This window comes from Gigantopelta aegis, chromosome 12 (genome assembly GCF_016097555.1).
Source record: "Gigantopelta aegis isolate Gae_Host chromosome 12, Gae_host_genome, whole genome shotgun sequence".
Classification (NCBI taxonomy): Eukaryota; Metazoa; Mollusca; class Gastropoda; order Neomphalida; family Peltospiridae; genus Gigantopelta; species Gigantopelta aegis.
Window position 1 is genome coordinate 25,409,280 of NC_054710.1, and position 21,906 is coordinate 25,431,185.

The 21,906-nt window shown below is 37.2% G+C and overlaps 1 protein-coding gene across 5 annotated transcripts; it reads right to left on the minus strand.

The window, feature by feature from the left end:
- Positions 1–290: 290 nt before the first annotated feature.
- On the minus strand, positions 291–21,530 carry LOC121386668. Of its 5 annotated transcripts, XM_041517650.1 has the most exons (8): positions 21,411–21,530; positions 13,939–13,992; positions 11,111–11,176; positions 8,522–8,587; positions 6,288–6,347; positions 4,658–5,001; positions 1,752–2,076; positions 291–749 (listed from the first exon to the last, which is right to left on the minus strand). In XM_041517650.1, exons 1-8 carry the CDS (start codon positions 21,454–21,456, stop codon positions 691–693), a joined length of 1,020 nt encoding a protein of 339 aa, XP_041373584.1. In that variant the 5' UTR covers positions 21,457–21,530; the 3' UTR covers positions 291–690. The 5 variants fall into 5 exon arrangements, with proteins under 5 accessions (XP_041373584.1, XP_041373586.1, XP_041373585.1 ...); XM_041517652.1 differs by lacking the exon at positions 11,111–11,176; XM_041517651.1 differs by lacking the exon at positions 8,522–8,587 and having other exon boundaries at positions 21,411–21,529.
- Positions 21,531–21,906: the final 376 nt, after the last annotated feature.

Consider the following 21,906-nt stretch of genomic DNA (forward strand, 5'->3'; position numbering starts at 1 on the left):
AGGCTAAAATAAGCTAGGGAAACTACTAAGGTAATCGAGATGCAGCTACGGTTGGGTTGTTTTTGTTTGTTTGTTGTTGGTTTTTTGGTAGCCATACATCAGACTTCAAGCGGAAAGAACATATAAAGCATATCTAAATCCGTGCAAACCTTGTAAACCTGGATGTGGTAGTTTGGGGTCCGAGCAACCCTGTCGTTGCAAGGGCAGACCCAGCGGAGGAGACATAGGGTACCTGTCTCTCCTAAAAAAACATCACAAACACAAAACCCAAATTCTCCCTTTTATAAAAATGTGTTTATAATCTTTATTTCACGAATAACAACTTTACTGATGTGCCTTTTTTACCTTAATCCCATCCCTAAAATATTTCGTCGACAGCCCTTGAGTTGAGATCACGTATTCAAAACAATATATAAATTGTCCACAGCATTTTATTATCAGTTCTGGTCTTTTCTTTGTATCTTTGTTTTGTTTATTTTTCGGTGAACATTAACGCGCACGAAAACTACCAATAAGTTTTCACGAAAATCTTCACGATGAGTAACACAACATGGGGAAACTGTAGGCTACATTTGTTCTTTTCTCACAGAACAACAAAGCATACGGAAAATGGCGATCTTTTACGAGAGAAAACAAAAGACGAGTGACGTAGATGTTCTTCCACTGCTGGGTGGTGGTCGGTGACGTGTTTTACAATTCATGAAGACGTCCCTGCATTGCCATGAACTGTACACCGTCAGGTACCATTACTAAAACAGAAACAAATTCGGTTTTTGTAAAAAAAAAATAGAGCTAAAACGCAATGTTTCTACGCGTTAGCTTAAATACAAATAGAAATAAAACGTATTTTAACACGTGTTTTTCGACTTACAGATCGGCCTCGGTGGCGTAGTGGTTAGGCCATCGGTCTACAGGATGGTAGGTACTGGGTTCGGATCCCAGTCGAGGCATGGGATTTTTAATCCAGATACCGACTCCAAACCCTGAGTGAGTGCCCCACAAGGCTCAATGGGTAGGTGTAAACCACTTGCACCGACCAGTGATCTATAACTTGTTCAACAAAGGCCATGGTTTGTGCTATCCTGCCTGTGGGAAGCGCAAATAAAAGATCCCTTGCTGCTAATCGGAAAGAGTAGCCCATGTAGTGGCGACAGCGGGTTTCCTCTCAAAATCTGTGTGGTCCTTAACCATATGTCTGACGCCATATAACCATAAATAAAATGTGTTGCGTGCGTCGTTAAATAAAACATTTATTTCTTTCTTTCGACTGTACAAGTCACAAGGTCGTAGGTTCGTGTTTGTGAATATGGAAATATTTCATAAATTACAAGACCTGTGAAATCCGATTCCGTGTAAACAAAGAGATTGGCAAATGATAACCTCTGTCGAAATTACAGGACCTACTTCTATAACTACTACGCATGCCATAATTAGTAGTAGTTTGTTTTAGTTTTTTTAGTTTTTTTTATTTTTTTTTGGGGGGGGGGGTTTGGGGTTGTGTTTTTTTGTTGTTGTTTTTTTGTTTTTTGGTTTGTTTTTTGTTTTTTTTCGGGGGGGGGGGGGTTGGCTTTTTTGTGTTACTGTCGTTCTTGTTTTTTATGTAGATGTAGTTGTTTTTGTTGTTCCAGTTGTTTTGTTGTTTCTGCTACCGCCCCTACGTTTGTTCATACCACGAAACACATCATGACCTACTATTTTATTGGATTACGTGGCTGAATATTAGATCAATGAAGTACACAGTGCTCACTTACCTGGACCTGGGCAGCATATAGACATACTCAACGATGGCATCATCTGATGTCGTATATCCTGACACTGAAGAGGGATAAAGCGTTGTCGGATCTCGCCATGTCTTTCGGCCATTTCCGTAATTCTGGCGAGGGACGAAGCCAACGGCCCGGTGCTACCGATTGTCATCAAGGGGAGACTAGCGGAAAGACCTCTGCCTTGTCCGATAAGTCCTAACTTGGACAGCGAGTTCCAGGCGTTTACTTGAGAGATGCCTTGAGTCAAGGGCGAATTGGCCAGCTGACGTTGTAACGCCATCATGTGAGGTTTTACCACTTGCGTTTGTACCTGTTGGAAGTAAAGAAAAGTGTGTTTAGGCTGCTCCTAAGTGATAACCAGGTCGTCTGTGTCATACCATCCAATGAAAAACAGCACGATCGAAATCGGTTACTGTGTGACGTATACATCAACTTTAAATTGATTTTCTTGTGAAGCATACATTAATTACCAGCGCTAGAGTGTTAAATGCAGGCGAAAATGGCCTTTATTTTGGGGATTGCAAATGCGACCAGTTAAAAAAACATTCCTGAGTTTGCTGCACTTTTTAAGATGTTAAGACTAACAGAGACTTCTTAACGATCGTAATTACATATCAAATATATTTTTTCTGCACAAAATATTAGTGGTTGGATATTAAACGTGTCTCTGATCGTTCTAATATTTGTACTAGGTTAAATTTCATTTTATTTCCTAAAATATTGTTTTTTTCGTACGTACGTACACAATTATTTGAAGATAAAAACCTGTTTGGGCTTCTTAGAAATATTAAGACGGCCAGACACACATTGAACATACAGATACTGATATTCTAAACAAGAAAATATATTTAATATGTAAGTTTAATCGTAGAAATATTTTATTAGTCGGAAACATCTTACAATGGAGCAAACTCAGGAATGTCCCTTTAACATCTCTTGTCCTTTTTTAAAAGCGTATTAGAGAACACTGCTATTGGACGTGTAACATTTGGTAATATTATTGATGGAATAGATGAAACAGATAGAATAGATGCTAAGGAACACCCTAGCACGAAACATACCTCGGCTATTGGGTGACAAACTATGATAAATGTAAAATTAATGAGACGATAAACATTAGATACAAAATCAAGAGTTAAGGTGATAATATCGTATGGTTTTAGAGAATGAATGAATAAATAAATTAATGTTTGGCAAAACCCTAACACGAAACATACATCGGCTATAGTAAAGGCGAAAAGAGACATGTGATGATCAACATCAATACAAAAATTATAAAGTTAAATTAAACCACAGTGCAAAGAGCTTTGCAATACTATAAATATCGCAGGTAAGTTACAAGAAAATTAAAATAAGGATAAAACTCAGTATCTGTTAGTAATTTCAATCAAAGTTTATGATCGGATTCTAATGCTTCCATCATGTACTAGTATATAGTCTTAAAGAGGAAACCCGTTACATGTTTTCATTAGTAGCATGGACTCTTTTTGTATGGACCATAACACAGACAGGATGGCTCACACCACAGCCTTCGATATACCAGTCATGGCGTACTAGAAGTAACCCAATGGGCCAGCCAATGGTGAATAATCTACTGACAATCGTCGTAGACTGAAAATTTCCGCCATTGTTTTTTTTTTTTTTTATTATGATTATTATTATTATTATTATTATTATTATTATTATTATTACCATTGATATATGGAGCAATACAAGTATTATATTTTTGAATTTGTAATATCCCCCACCCCCAATAAGCAGCAGCAAGGCGTGAGTCTTCATTGCTTTACGCCATATTATAACAGTGTATATTGTTTAACGAAAACAAAAAATATACATGTACACGTTGATTATTTAAATATTGACTCTTGGAATTGGAATTCAATAACAGTCGGCTATTGGCTGTTGAATATTTGATAATTATAACACTGTCTTCAAACGAAAACAGCTACAGGTCTCCATAAGCAACAAAGGATCTTTTATACTCATGTTTTTTTTTCTCAAGGATATACGCATTCAGACCACTGTATTTTAATATACTTGCCGTGGCAAAGTACTAAGGTCTAAGAAGAAGAAGAAAAACAAAACCTGTTGGGGTTCCATCATCCAACGCAAGCCATCTAAGCAAGAGCGCTACCGAAATGTATAAATTATAGTGATTTCCCCATGCTTGTTTTAGCATGGTGCAGCACCATGCCTCAATTTCGGCATAGCGTCATTTTTCCTTATCCAGCGCCATTCTGCTTTCCTGAGATCAAATAAGACTTTTTCAATAATAAATTCTAAAACGGTGTTTATAAAACCTAGTTAGGCAGGAGGAACGTCTATGTAATGATTTGGCAATCGACAAAATGCTTTTCGAAATAAAAGTCTACGTTCTCACCTTAAAATATATCGACACAAACGTATCGGCAAACGAAAGATTAAAGCATGATAGTTAATACACGTTTTGGCCGGAACCGGTCAGTCATATCGACACAAGTGATATATCGACGAAGAAACCCGACGCCCCTATGCGAAACGAACCTGCGCTGTACTAGCTTGTGGTGACGTAGGGCACAGCAGGTTTCTTCGTGTAGCGTTGGTACTAGTTAGCGACATGTAAGTTTTATGTTATGACTGGACTCACGAATAATCAAACTAAAGCTCTATGGCATCAGATTAAGGAACCAAATGTGTATTTTAGACACAGTAGCTTGCGAGCATTTGGTTGTCGGCGATTGCCAAATCATTACACAGAGTTTCCTCTATACTTCCCTTACATATCAATATCAATAATATTGGAGGTGACTCGGGCTAATGTTTTGTACGCAAATGCCATCTACACCATCAGGCAGTTAAACTGGAAATACAATCAGTAAAAGAAAAAAAGACTTTCAACACATTCTCACCATCATGCACGTTAAGTTAGCTTGAGGACTGCTACATCCATTTATGAGGTTCTTGGCTGCCATTGCTTTCCATCTGTTGGGCAGTTTGTCGAATGGGTCTACACAACCCTCGTTTTCGTACAGGTCGATGTAGCGTTTCAGCAACTTCCGCTTCCGTTCTATCATGTATTGCGCGCCGATCATTCTGGTCATGCCGCCTAAAAGTCCACCTCCAGCACCACCTCCAAACAGAGAATTAAGACCCATCGATGCTGACGTCGCGCCGGCGCCACCACCAGCACCACCTCCAAACATAGAATTCAAACCCATTGAGGGAGACACCGCGCCAGCCCCACCACCTGCACCTGTCAAAATAAAACGTGTTTTGTGTAGCACCTAATGATCTAATAGGAATCAGAATCTCTCTCTCTCTCTCTCTCTCTCTCTCTCTCTCTCTCTCTCTCTCTCTCTCTCTCTGTGTGTGTGTGTGTGTATGTGATGAGTGTGTATCTGTGCGCGTGTGTGAGCATTTGCGTGTGTTGGGTGGGTGTGTTTGGGTGGTGTGTGTGTGTGTGTGCGCGCGCGCGCGTGCGTGCGTGTGTGTGTGTGTGTGTGTGTGTGTGTGTGTGTGTGTGTGTGTGTGCATACATGTCTTTGCGTGTGTCTGTTTCGTTTTCTTTCTTTTTTCTTCTTTTTCAAAATAAGCAGAATCAGTTTATCAATTTAAACACAAAAATACATCGAATTATATATTCCAACATTTACACTTACTGACGTATAATACTTACAGTTTGCCACTTCTCCTTCCACTGTGTTTTGATTTAACGTTTGGATTTGTATACTATGTATTGAACATACATCCATATCCTTACCTTTCTTTGACACCTAATATGTTTGCTGGATTGTCGCTAATCATCCAGTCATTATTTCACCATCCATTTGCTCATTCATTTCAGTTTAACATTTTATTCTTTATATTAGCAATGGATTTTCATTCACATACTTACCATTGTTTTACACCTAATATTTTTGCTGGGTTCTCGTTAATCATTCATTAATTTTCTGATTCATTATTTCATCATCGATTTGTTTATTCATTCATTAATACACACACTCACCTAAACTAGTGCTCGACGAGCGGCCTGTGAAACGAGAAAATCTGTCCTTTTTTATTTAGCAGGTGAACTAGAAATTCACCACTACCAGAAAAAATGCATGCCATGTTTTTCAAGGCGGACGTTTGTACGGTTATCGTATCTGCTATTGAACTGTTAATTCGGTTATAGTTTACTTCCATAATGCCATCTCAGGAAGGAAGGAAATGTCTTATTTAACGACGCATTCAACACATTTTATTTACGGTTATATGGCGTCGGGCATATGGTTAAAGATCACACATGTATTGAGAGAGGAAACCCGCTGTCACCACTTCATGGGTTACTCTTTTCGATTAGCAGCAAGGCATCTTTTATATGCACTATTCCACAGACAGGATAACACATACCACGGCCTTTGATATACCAGTTGTGGTGCATTCATTCATCCATCCATTATTACATTGTTTCATTCATTACTTTAATGGTGATTCTAAATGGAACACGATATGAATGAAACGTAGAAAACATTTAAAAACACTACAAACAATCCTTACTGTTCTTAAGAGCTGCCATCATAGAACCAATGTTTGGCATGACAGCCGTTTGACGTTGTGCTATGGAAACAAGAAGTCAGACATATATTAAGAACAGACATCTCACCTTAGGGACACCACACAAACATAAAAAATAAACCTAAATACAATTGCAAAAAAGCATTGCTTAAAACGTGCACACACACACACACACACACATACACACACCAGGTTGTAATGAGGGTAAAATTGCGTACCCTAAAATCTTTGAAACTAATGGACACATTTTAAAATTTCAGAAAAACACAACTTATATTGTAAGAGGATTGAAATAAATAAAAAATTGTCCAAGTTCAACACTTTTAATCCCATATTTAGCACCTATTAGGGACACTTATAATCTGTTTATTTTTCTTTAAACATGTTGTTTTAAGTGCTGTTTTTACGTGTTTAAATGTCTTAATTGCGCAGTAACTGGATGTTGAAAACAAATCTACTTGCCCAGCGGACTACGGGGTTTAGACATCTGGTAGTCTGATATATCAGTCGTGGTGCACTAGCTGGAGCGAGAAATAGCTCAATAGGTCCACCGACGGGGATTGATCCCAGACCGACCGCGCATCAAGCGAACGCTTTACCACTGGGCTACGTCCCTCCCCAAAAAGCCATCTCAGAGTTAGTGGTAGCCCAATTGGCCCCATTATGTTAATACATTTTTTTTTAAGTTTATTTTTCTTTAAACATGTTGTTTTATGTGTTGATTTGTTTAGATGCTTAAATGTCTTGAATGCGCAGTAACTGGATGTGCAAGACAAATGTACTTGCCCAGTCCGAGTGAGAACTCTGTAACCAAAATACCCAGGTCTACCGCTAATGTCAAGCTATGACGTACCATCAAATCATTTTCTGGCAATGTATGTTTTCCTGCATGCATACATTTATCGATTAAAACGCGATAAAAGGCATATTAAAAACCATTGTGCGAACACCACTCGGACTCACACGTAGACAAACACAAGTTCAAATTCAGTTTTCAGCAAAACGTGATACGATTGTTTGAAGATATATCGCAGATTGCAGAGAAACTGGCGTAGTGTTTATGGTGGCTTGTAATAAAACGTTTTTAGGAGTGGGTGTGTATAGTGGCGTTTATCGCGTTTTGCGATGAAACTCTTCATATATAGAACAAAACACCAGGTTTTAGTTGTTAAAAGGGCATTAATATTGTCTTATATAAAATACATACACTGTAATCAACTAACTGGTAATAAGCGGGGGGGGGGGGGGGGGGGGGGGTGTCATTCTTTTTTTTCTTTTCTTTTTGCACTAAACAGTTTCTAAAGTTTGTCATACAGGATATTTTTATCTCTACACTTGAATGACTTGGCCAGCATCTAAAGAAATATCTGTGTAACTGTCTCTTTTAAGACAACGAAAACTGAACGTCTGTCAAAAAACCCCACCTGGATATCACTAGTGCCAGTGTAAGTTATTTATAACATTATGACAGTGCGTGTTTCCTTCACTGCCGAAATAGATCGTATGACGCCATAAGAAGAAAAAAACCCACATGTTTTCGGAATAAATTTAAGGCAGTTTAGCACTTATACAAGTCCGTGTTTGCGGGAGAGTGTCATTCATTGTGCATATAGACATTCAAGTGATATATACAGAGCATAGTCATGACAGTGTCTTGTGGTAGTAATCACGACCATGTCAAAACGTTCGTGTATCTTGTTTATTTTTGTCTTTTAAGAAATGAAAAAGGTAGTATCATTTAATGAGTGAGCGAACTTTTGTCCTCTTCTCTTTTATTTCGTACTTTCCCTTCCTATTTTAAGTTCTATTATACTGAATTGCATTGCATTCTATTATGTATATTCATTGAACCCCTGCAATTGCCCACGACAATCGGCAGTGCCGTGGAGATTGTCGTGGTGGTTTTCATTCTCCACGATATATATAAAAACATTTGTTGGCAGTGCGCTATACTAGATTTTTGCCACTATTGTTTGTTTTGTTTTTTGCCGTAGACATTTTCTTAATTGCAGGAGTTGTCATTATTATTTTGGTCATTTAGCGTGTGTCTCTTTTTGTCTCTTTTGTTTTCTTTTGTCTTCCTTTTTATTTCTTTCCTTAAGTGTCAGTGTGTAATTGTTTATCTGTAAGCAAAATGTTTTACTTTTCACATCAATATAATCATGTTACAATTATAATTATTTCAAACACCAAAAATCCCATTATATTTGTCTAACCTGGATTCTGTCTTAGGAATTGCATTAGGCCAGGCATGGCCGCAGATGAAATCCCAACTCTGGATGCTAAACAGTTTCAGAATGAAAAAAGTGCATTTGACGTTTAAGGATGTGCCTGTCATTTCGTTTACTTTCATTGGGGTATGAACACAAACATAAAATCATCCGCAAACTGTGTGAATCGGCGAAACCGTTCACACAGACGTTTGCGGATGATTCGTTTCTTCATACCCAGTTGAATGTAACCAAATGAGACAATCCTTATAATTAAATTTGTACCACGCTTTGGTGCCGGTCCCTTTGATTTTAAAACAATGTTCTAATTTACTTCCTGCTCCCATTCAGCAATCGCTAAAATTTAGGTCAGACACGCCCGTGGTCTAACTATGGGATACACCACAGATAAGATCAAAGGGACCGACACGATAGGATGATGTAACTATAACTTAAAACATAGTTACCAATAATAACGCCAAAGGTTCATATTTTATTTTGATTTAGTTTTGGGTCCACAAACAATAACGCTCAATAGTATAAACTACCAATATAAAACTACGTCATCACAAGTAACGTTCCATGACGACCTACGATTTACGTTAATAAGAAAATAACAAATACCTATCCCTACAGCTGGACCAATGGGTTGACGTCCTATTGGAATGAATGTAATGGAACTTTAATTATTTGTTGTTATTATAGAAATATATTTATACCAGTAGATAATGTAATATTTCAGACGAATACCAGTACATAATTTAATATTTCAGACGAATACAGGTAGATAATGTAATATTTCAGACGAATACCGGTAGATAATGTAATATTTCAGACGAATACCGGTAGATAATGTAATATTTCAGACGAATAACGGTAGATAATGTAATATGTCAGACGAATACCGGTAGATAATTTCATATTTTAGACGAATACCAGTAGATAATGTAATATTTTAGACGAATACCGGTAGATAATGTAATATTTTAGACGAATACCAGTAGATAATTTCATATTTTAGACGAATACCAGTAGATAATGTAATATTTCAGACGAATACCAGTAGATAATTTCATATTTTAGACGAATACCAGTAGATAATGTAATATGTCAGACGAATGCCAGTAGAAAATGTAATATTTTAGACGAATACCAGTAGAAAATGTAATATTTTAGACGAATACCAGTAGATAATGTAATATTTTAGACGAATACCAGTAGATAATGTAATATTTCAGACGAATTTTAGAACTGATCAGTCGGATATTAAAGACGACCTTTCATCCACACTAACTCATTGAGTCGTGTCGTGATATAATACAATATTATATTTATCTGTCTATTTACATGCGCATTATTGGTGAAATAGGAATCGCACATATATAATATGAAAATTATTTATTGCAGAGAAACTGGCGTAGTGTTTATGGTGGCTTGTAATAAAACGTTTTTAGGAGTGGGTGTGTATAGTGGCGTTTATCGCGTTTTGCGATGAAACTCTTCATATATAGAACAAAACACCAGGTTTTAGTTGTTAAAAGGGCATTAATATTGTCTTATATAAAATACATACACTGTAATCAACTAACTGGTAATAACCGGGGGGGGGGGGGGGGGGGGGGGGGGGGGGGGGATTCTCATTCTTTTTTTTCTTTTCTTTTTGCACTAAACAGTTTCTAAAGTTTGTCATACAGGATATTTTTATCTCTACACTTGAATGACTTGGCCAGCATCTAAAGAAATATCTGTGTAACTGTCTCTTTTAAGACAACGAAAACTGAACGTCTGTCAAAAAACCCCACCTGGATATCACTAGTGCCAGTGTAAGTTATTTATAACATTATGACAGTGCGTGTTTCCTTCACTGCCGAAATAGATCGTATGACGCCATAAGAAGAAAAAAACCCACATGTTTTCGGAATAAATTTAAGGCAGTTTAGCACTTATACAAGTCCGTGTTTGCGGGAGAGTGTCATTCATTGTGCATATAGACATTCAAGTGATATATACAGAGCATAGTCATGACAGTGTCTTGTGGTAGTAATCACGACCATGTCAAAACGTTCGTGTATCTTGTTTATTTTTGTCTTTTAAGAAATGAAAAAGGTAGTATCATTTAATGAGTGAGCGAACTTTTGTCCTCTTCTCTTTTATTTCGTACTTTCCCTTCCTATTTTAAGTTCTATTATACTGAATTGCATTGCATTCTATTATGTATATTCATTGAACCCCTGCAATTGTCCACGACAATCGGCAGTGCCGTGGAGATTGTCGTGGTGGTTTTCATTCTCCACGATATATATAAAAACATTTGTTGGCAGTGCGCTATACTAGATTTTTGCCACTATTGTTTGTTTTGTTTTTTGCCGTAGACATTTTCTTAATTGCAGGAGTTGTCATTATTATTTTGGTCATTTAGCGTGTGTCTCTTTTTGTCTCTTTTGTTTTCTTTTGTCTTCCTTTTTTATTTCTTTCCTTAAGTGTCAGTGTGTAATTGTTTATCTGTAAGCAAAATGTTTTACTTTTCACATCAATATAATCATGTTACAATTATAATTATTTCAAACACCAAAAATCCCATTATATTTGTCTAACCTGGATTCTGTCTTAGGAATTGCATTAGGCCAGGCATGGCCGCAGATGAAATCCCAACTCTGGATGCTAAACAGTTTCAGAATGAAAAAAGTGCATTTGACGTTTAAGGATGTGCCTGTCATTTCGTTTACTTTCATTGGGGTATGAACACAAACATAAAATCATCAGCAAACTGTGTGAATCGGCGAAACCGTTCACACAGACGTTTGCGGATGATTCGTTTCTTCATACCCAGTTGAATGTAACCAAATGAGACAATCCTTATAATTAAATTTGTACCACGCTTTGGTGCCGGTCCCTTTGATTTTAAAACAATGTTCTAATTTACTTCCTGCTCCCATTCAGCAATCGCTAAAATTTAGGTCAGACACGCCCGTGGTCTAACTATGGGATACACCACAGATAAGATCAAAGGGACCGACACGATAGGATGATGTAACTATAACTTAAAACATAGTTACCAATAATAACGCCAAAGGTTCATATTTTATTTTGATTTAGTTTTGGGTCCACAAACAATAACGCTCAATAGTATAAACTACCAATATAAAACTACGTCATCACAAGTAACGTTCCATGACGACCTACGATTTACGTTTAATAAGAAAATAACAAATACCTATCCCTACAGCTGGACCAATGGGTTGACGTCCTATTGGAATGAATGTAATGGAACTTTAATTATTTGTTGTTATTATAGAAATATATTTATACCAGTAGATAATGTAATATTTCAGACGAATACCAGTACATAATTTAATATTTCAGACGAATACAGGTAGATAATGTAATATTTCAGACGAATACCGGTAGATAATGTAATATTTCAGACGAATACCGGTAGATAATGTAATATTTCAGACGAATAACGGTAGATAATGTAATATGTCAGACGAATACCGGTAGATAATTTCATATTTTAGACGAATACCAGTAGATAATGTAATATTTTAGACGAATACCGGTAGATAATGTAATATTTTAGACGAATACCAGTAGATAATTTCATATTTTAGACGAATACCAGTAGATAATGTAATATTTCAGACGAATACCAGTAGATAATTTCATATTTTAGACGAATACCAGTAGATAATGTAATATGTCAGACGAATGCCAGTAGAAAATGTAATATTTTAGACGAATACCAGTAGATAATGTAATATTTTAGACGAATACCAGTAGATAATGTAATATTTCAGACGAATTTTAGAACTGATCAGTCGGATATTAAAGACGACCTTTCATCCACACTAACTCATTGAGTCGTGTCGTGATATAATACAATATTATATTTATCTGTCTATTTACATGCGCATTATTGGTGAAATAGGAATCGCACATATATAATATGAAAATTATTTATTAAAGAGAAAAAACACTAATAAGTTTGTTTTGTTTAACGACACCACTAGAGCACATTGATTAATCAATCATCGGCTATTGGATGTCAAACATTTGGTAATTCTGACTCGTAGTCATTAGAGGAAACCCGCTACAGTTTTCCTAATGCAGCAAGGGATCTTTTGTAAATACATTCCCACAAACAGGATAGCACATACCACGGCCTTTGATATGCCAGTCGTGGTTCACTGGCTGGGACAAGAAATAGCCGAATGAGCCCACCGACTAGGGACGATGAGAAAACACTATGTATTAATCATTATGCTATTAAAGATTAAGTTTATTTCATAAGTAATTTATTTTTACTCCAGTTATCTATCTGGTCAAATTGCAACTCCTAATAATATTTATAAATATGTTTAATACTTTGTTTTCACGTCTAAAATACAAGTACATACACATATAAGAAAAAAGTAAAAATGTGTTTTGTTTAATGATAACACTAGAGTGCATTGCTTAATTAATCATCGGCTATTGCATGTCAAACATTTGGTAATTCTGACACGTAGTCTTAAGAAGAAACCCGCTACATGGTTTTTTTCTAAAGCAACAAAATATATTTTATATGCACTTTCCCACAGACAAGAAAGTACACAAATATAAGAAGTAATTTAAGATGAAATAATTTATGTTCCCCTATGTCTGTACAGATGTTTGTTTAATGTGTTAGTTGTTGAAGGCAAATTTTGATTTTATGTTATGTCCTACCCTGACTGCCGCTGCTGCTGTTGCTGTTGCTACTACTACAACGACAATCACAACTACAACTACAACAACAACAACAACAACTACTACTACTACTACTACTACTACTACTACTACTACTACTACTACTACTACTACTACTACTACTACTACTACTACAATTAATGTGATTAATGCTACGACCAATAATAATAATAAATATAGTAAACAAAAAAGTGTGTTTTGTTTAACGACACCACTAGAACACATTAATTTATTAACCATCGGCTACTGGATGTCAAAAATTTAGTAATTTTGCCATATAGTCTTAGAGAGAAAACCCGCTACATTTTTCAATTAGTAATAATGGATATTTTATATGCACCATCCCACAGGCAGGATGACACATACCACGGTCCTTGACATACCAGTCGTGGTGCACTGGCTGGAATGAGAAATAGTCCAATGGGCCCACTGACGAGGATCGATCCGAAACCGACCGCGCATCATGCGAGCGTTTTATCATTGGGCTACGTCCAGCTCGTAAGAATAATGAACAATAGAAACATTAAAGACAAACACCCCCCCCCCCCCCCCCCCCCCCAACACACACACACACAAAACCCACACCACACGCTTAAACATAATTTATTCGATTTCCATTCATAGGGTTACTCTGGGCTAACACTGAAAAAGGTTAATTGTTGGACAAGCAGATAAAAAAAACAAAAAACACTCACTTTGTCCGCCCAGCAGGGCACTGTAGTCAAGTTGCGCCTGTCCGGTGATGACATCTGAAAAGAAACCATATTAAAATAAACATTGAAAAAATAATCGATATACTTTCTTCCTCCCCCCCCCCCCACCCCACCCCTTCCAAATACAGTATATGGAAACCATGAACTATTAAAGCATGTACTAAATGCTATAGGATATCCACTCCAGCTCTTATTCAATGTCTCAGTTCATTCATCAACATATCCTGCTAAACGGAAAATAGTTCATTATTACCATTATTAAAAATAGGAGACAGCAGTGGTCCTACAAATTGTAGACCAATATCATTGACTTGCGGATTAGAAGCAAACTTATTTGAAAAACTCGTTTTAAAGCATATTTATCTATTATTATATCTATCTATCTTTCATATTTATCTATTATTATATTTACCTACCTACTTACATACCTACTTACCTACCTACATACATATATACCTACCTGCCTACCTACCTACATTCCTCAATATCTACCTACCTACCTATGTATGTATGTATGTATGTATGTATGTATGTGTATGTGTATGTGTATGTGTATGCATATGCATATACCACCCTAACCCAGCGCCTTTTATCAGTTAATATATCTACACACAGATATGTGAATCACTTGATAATAAGCAGTATTGCTGTGTAATGTTCTGTGATATGTCTAAAGCTTTTTCGGTTGCACAAAATGCAACAACAAAATTTTTAAAAAAACAAGCCGTTAGGATCGTACATAGCTTGATTGCAATGCGAGTATGAATGTGTGGGTGTGGGGGGGGGGGGGGGAGGGGGGGGGGAGGGGGGGGTTAGACTCATTTACAACATATACGTCAAATTTGGGGATAGGACATATATATATATATATATATATATATATATATATATATATATATAAATATCTATCTATCTATCTATCTATATATATATATATATATATATATATATATATATATATATATATATATATACTCTGTCAAAAAAGAAATGCATAAGCGTAATATTCATGGAAGTATCTATTTAATACAATGTGGCATAATTTTGTTATTTATGATCGTATAACAGTCAAATTTGACATGAGTATATGACAATGTTCTTGCTATGGTCTGACGGCAGTGGAGGCGTTTTCGTCACCAAAGAGCGTCGCACGAGAGCGCTGAAACCAGTACCTTGTGTGGCCACCAGTAGCAGCAATCACTGCGCGACATCTCCTTGACATAGACTGAATGAGTCTCTGAGTCAGGGAACGTGGAATCCTAGCCCATTCTTTCTGCAGTGCATGTGACAGTTGTGGAAGCGTCTGAGGCTCCGAGTCACGCTGGCGTTTCACGTCTGTCCAGTTCATCTCATAGATGTTCAATGGGGTTGAGGTCTGGTGATCTTGATGGCCATGGCAGCACATTAATGTTCTAATTATGTAGGAAATCCATTGTTGCACGTGCCGTGTGCGGCCTCGCATTGTCCTGCTGATAGAGTTCTCTCTGTCGATCCAAAATGGGAAGCATTTGTCGGAGAAGAATTTCATCCCGGTAGCGTACATCTGTCAATTTGTCTTTTACGAACACAAGTTCACTTCTGCCGGTGTATGAGATGGCTCCCCACATCATGGTTCTCCCTCCACCGATTCTGTCAACTTGGGAGACGCAGTTGTTGGCAAAACGTTCATTGCGGCACCTGTAAACACGTTGTCGCCCATCACGTCGCTGTAGAAGGAAATGTGACTCGTCTCTGAACAATACTCGCCGCCAGTTTCCCAAGTTCCACCCCTGTACATTCGTGCACTAGCGAATACGTAAATGTCGATGTTGACGTCGCAGGACGGGGTCAACATACGGTCTCCTAGCCCGTAAACCAGCTTCTCGAAGTCGGTTCCGAATGGTTTGTGCAAACACCCATCTCAAACCAGGTATGAACGAAATGTTTTATTTAACGACGCACTCAACACATTTTATTTTACGGTTATATGGCGTCAGACATATGGTTAAGGACCACACAGATTCTAAGAGGAAACCCGCTGTCGCCACTACATGGGCTACTCTTCCGATTAGCAGCAAGGGATCTTTTATTTGCGCTTCCCACAGGCAGGATAGCACAAACCATGGCCTTTGTTGAACCAGTTATGGATCACTGGTCGGTACAAGTGGTTTACACCTACCCATTGAGCCTTGCGGAGCACTCACTCAGGGTTTGGAGTCGATATCTGGATTAAAAATCCCATGCCTCGACTGGGATCCGAACCCAGTACCTACCAGCCTGTAGAGCGATGGCCTGCCACGTCACCGAGGCCGGTCAAAACCAGGTATGCGTCCAGCAGTGTTCGTTGCTGTGGCAGTTCGGTGACACAAGTGCAGAACCCGGGTGTAGCGATCTTGTGCTGCAGTTGTTATGCGATGTCTTCCATTTCTCGTCCCAGAGACGTGCAATTGTGCTCTGATGGATGTTCATGTGGCGTGCGACTGCTGACTGCAATTCATCTAACTGGAGGCGGCCTATTGCAATGTTTCGATTCGGCATGTTTAGTCTTGTAACTCGTCTACGTCGAAATGGAAATGAGGCATCATTGAGAGCATTGCAGCTTTAAATACCCATCACTACCCCAATCTTGTCCCTGAGTTCCACGTGCATTCGCCAAAATCTGACCAGTTCACGCTGATTTCCTGCAATTGTCGCACAACGTGCCACAACGTGCGTTAAATTTGTTTTAGGGTGCATTTGGGCATGCTGTCCCATTCCAGGAACATTAACAAACATGGTGAGGGGTGGGGTGGGGGTGGGGGGGGGTGGGGGTGGCAATAGAGTTGAAAATGGGCAGAATTTTGAAAATAGCATTTAGTAAAAAAGTTAATAGAATAAATAAAAAAAAATAAAAAAAGGTTACAAGCAAAAAATAAAAAGAATTGACTGCTCGGCCGAATGTTTATATAATTTGGAGCATTTTAGAAGGACAGTCCAAAATTAAAGAAGAGAAAGAAGAGAGGATCGGACTATTTAATATAATTTTTTTTTAAAAAGAAGTAATTTCGACATAAAATTTTGAACGCAGATCTAAAAGTTTTAAGTCCGATCGATATGTTCACGCGAGTGGCCTCGTTAAGGCTGTTTGGGTGCGCAGCTTATAGGGACGAGATGGGTTACATCCCGTCAAGAAAACCCCTAGTTTGTCAGTCGATAGACGTTAAGGTGTAGTACTGTGCTCAAATACAGATCTTGAGAAGCCGGATACGTCTGAACGTGAGAGAGTATCAGACTAGGGTATAGTCCAGTCGTCATGGGTTGGTATAGTGGTGCAGACGGGCCCGACTCCGGAGGATACGAGATGGTATCAAAATAAAACAAAGTAAAGTCTAGAAAAAGAGTAGTAGGGGTCGACCCCGCTTCCTATTTCTTCTTAGAGTGGGGCGGTCAATCTTCCAGTGCTGCTAGGACAGGCTCGGACATGTAGAGACTAAACGCGAACAACCGTGGCATTCTGCAGAATGGCCGCCATACGAGTCACGAAAAAAACAAGTCAACATAGTCAGACGGAGAAAAGACGTGGAAGCAAGGAATCTCGCTAAAAAAAGAATCCAACCTGGTGGTGCAGACTGTCGAAACGAGAAGCGTTCCAGGGTTCAATCAGTTCCAATGGCCGCATACATCCCAGTAGAAAACTTCACTTCGTTGACAAAAACAACAACAGTGTAGGATCCCCAAGTCGAGTCGCGAAAGCACGTGCAGTGTGCACAAACACGTCTTACCGCGACGAGCTGCAGACTGGGAATCTCTACCGTCAGAGATCACTCTATAGAGAAAACGCGGAATGGCCGACTACCACACGGTAGACACAGATTCCCGCTCTAATACAATTCTAAGTTTGATGCTAAATACCTTTCCAATAATAATTTTCGAGTTTGCCGATGACATATATTTCACATAGTAACCACTAATACACACTCTATAGGAAGAAACCCGTCAGGACCTACGTATTTAACCGGAACATTATGGAAATGGGGTGCTGTCGGGTTTCTTCCTGCAGTGTGTGTATTAGTGGTTATTATCTAAAATAACACCTATCGAAAATTATCAATGTAATCTTATTTAGTTTACGTTCTTATATTTATTTATTTATTTATTTATTTATTTATTTTATTTTATTTGTTAATTCATCATTAATTAATTAATGTTTTTATTCATTTTCTTTTATTTGTTTATTTGTACTGCATTTATTCATTCATTTATTTATTACCCGTTACTACGAACACAACTTTCTTTTTTTTAGGCCTCATAATGATTTCTGAACTGAACTGAACTTTATTTACACTGGTAGTAATTCAACGGCATATGGGGTATATTGTAAAAATATAAGTAAATAAATAAAGGACAAAATGGCACATTCGTCATAATAATGTACATTAGATATTCAAATGTGTATATAAAAAACCAATTACATAATAGATATAAAAACACAAGTGTATATCTATGGGTTCATACTTTGAAGATAAACATTGCATATACACATAAGATAAATGTGTAAAAACATAGATTTCAACCATGAATATGCATAATGCGTTTACAGAAAACTGGTAGCTTCCTAAGAACACCAGTTTTTTACGCAAAACAATGTCAGATGGATGTGTTGACAAGGTATGAGAATAGGTAATATCAAGTACTCTTATGTGCTTTGTTTATAGGTGAACTGCCAAAGTTTGCAAATAATACAATTCCGTGGAAAAGGAAAGAAAAACGATATTTAACGATTTTAGAAGGGGAAGCTTCATTAATTATTTATCTCTTTTTTTTTCTGACAAAATAGTTGTTAAAATACCTGTAGGAATTTCATCGTTTGGGCAAAACGCAAACATCTAAAACATATTTTACATAAGGAAGGAAGGAAGGAAATATTGTATTTAACGACGCACTCAACACATTTTATTTACGGTTATATAGCGTCAGGCATATGGTTAAGGACCACGCGGATAGTGAGAGAGGAAACCCGCTGTCGCCACTTCATGGGCTACTCTTTGCGATAAGCAGCAAGGAATCTTTTATATGCACCATCCCACAGACAGGATAACACATACCACGGCCTTTGATATACCAGTCGTGGTGCACTGGCTGGAGCGAGAAATAGCCCAATGGGCTTACCAACGGGGATCGATCCTAGACCGACCGCGCATCAAACGAACGCTTTACCACTGGGCTACGTCCCGCCCCCTATTTTACATAAATGAATGAATGAATTAATGTTTAACGACACCCCAGTACGAAAAATACATCGGCTATTGGGTGTCGAACTATGGTAATGCAAATAAATAAAGTGATGATCAACATCAATATAAAAATTCAAGGTTTAAACAAAAACAGTGTAAAGAACTGTGCAAAAATACAAATACAAATATCACAGAATTTTACGGACACCGAATTTTACTCAAAACTTCAATGTGTGCTGTATTGGCCATTCTCAAAGAGAATGTTACACCCCTGCACCACGGTGAGGTTACAGCACGCGCATGGGTTTACATAAATGATAATAGTTGGAATTACGAAATAAACAAACTGTTGTATATATATATATTAGTATTATTTAGTAGTATTAACAGCAGCAGCAGTGGTAGTAGTAGTGGTAGTAGCAGTAGTAGCAGTAGTAGTAGTAGTAGTAGTGGTAGTAGTGGTAGTGGTAGTAGTAGTGGTAGTAGTGGTGGTAGCGGTAGTAGTGGTGGTAGTAGTAGTAGTAGTGGTGGTAGTAGCAGTAGCAGTAGTAGTAGTAGTAGTAGTAGTAGTAGTAGTAGTAGTAGTAGTAGTAGTAGTAGTAGTAGTAGTAGTAGTAGTAGTAGTAGTAATAGTAGTGGTAATACTAATACTAATAATAATAGTGTAGTAGTAGTAGTAGTAGTAGTGTAGTAGTGTTAGTGTTCTTATTAGCAGTAACGGTAGTAGTAGTAGTAGTAGGTGTAGTAGTAGTAGTAGTATTAGTATTAGTAGTAGTAGTAGTAGTAGTAGTAGTAGTAGTAATAGTGGTGGTGGTAATAATAATAATAATAATAATAATAATAATAATAATAATATTAATAATAGTAGTGTAGTAGTAGTAGTAGTAGTAGTAGTAGTAGTAGTAGTAGTAGTAGTAGTAGTAGTAGTAGTAGTAGTAGTAGTAGTAGTAGCAGTAGTAGTAATAGTATTGGGGTGGAATTTAACTGAGTTGACAGGAGTTACGTCTAAGTATCTAACTCAGGGGCGGATGCATGATTATTCTAGGGAGAGGATGCCACGATTAAATGGGCGAATCTACAGTACTTAGATAGGTGGTGATATGTATTAAAATCACATATGAAATATTCAAACCTAAGGTAACATTAACCTGCGTTATGCATGGCACACTCACCCCACCCTAACCAAATTCAATTAAAATTAGGAGGGTGTGGGTGGGGGTTCCACTAGCTCTCCCTGGATTCGCACCTGTACTTTCTGCGGCGGACTCACTTTATTACGTCCCAACCAGTTCCTTATGACTGATAAAATTACAATAGGCATTGGTATGTGCTATCCAGTGTTGCTAATTGTTAAAGTTCAAGTGTGTTATGTTTAACGACACCACTAGAACACACTGAGTAATTCATCATCGGCTATTGGATGTCAAACATTTGGTAAATTTGACATATAGTCTTAGATAGGAAGCCCGCTACATTTTTTTTCTCCCATTAGTAGAAAGGTATGTTTTTAAACACACAGACATGGTAGTACATACGACGGATTCTGATATACCAGTCGTGGTTCACTGATTTGAACGGGGATCCATTCCAGACCGACTGCGCATCAGGCGAGCGCTTTACTACTGGGCTACGTCCCGCCCTTGTTGCTGATATATGTTGAATTTTTTTGTGTTTTCTAAATTAGTACCAAATAGTTGACGTACAATACCCGATGATTGTTATCAATGTGCTGCAGTGGAGTCAAGAATTATTGTTTTTAGTATCAACATCATCATCATTGCCATTATCAGTATCATTATCATTTATCATTATCATTATTAGTATTGTTCTTATTATTATCGTTATTATTATAATTATTAAGATGTATTATTATTATTATTATTATTATTATTATTATTGCTATGCTACAATTAGCCACGTAATTAATTAATTTGTTAATTAAGCAATTAATTAAGCAGTATGTTAAGCAATTAATTAAGGAATTAATTAATCCAGCAATATATATATATATATATATATATATATATATATATATATATATATATATATATATATATATATATATATCCCGTAATACATATAATACCATAACAATGAAACTGATAGCGCTTATTGTATATTAAAAGAGAAATAAGAAATGAAAGAAGATAAATAAGTCAAATAAATAAATACATAAGTCAATTTAATTACTGAAATTAGTAAATAAATAAATAAAATAAATAAATAAATATGTAAATAAATAAATAAACAAGGGTAGAATACCAGTTTTGATTAGTGCCACAATCAGGAAGATCAGTTGTATCTCCATAGTAACTCAGCGACCGTGAGCGACAGACTGCTTCACTAGAGGACAAACAAACGCAGACTGTTAAATATATATATACACCCATAAATTTCCAGCCATACATCAAGGTCCATCAAAGGTAGATAATTCATGACAAGATATAATATTATCGTGACAGAGCTGTGAATTATCGTTCGCTATAATTGTATCCTCGACTCAAAATAGCAGCCGTAGGCAGTGCTTCATAGAAAAATGCGGAATATATTAAGAAAAATGAGCATACGGTTTCAGAACAAAAAGAACGCATGATAGACAGAGAAATATATTTTATGTATACGCGTGTACTGTTCTTGACAAGAGAGATTACTTTACATTTTGTAGTGTAAAAGGAACTAGTACTTTGATGAATCCATGCGACGCTAAAATAAACCTTGTCACCTCAACTATGGCACGATTCTCACCTGAACATTGACC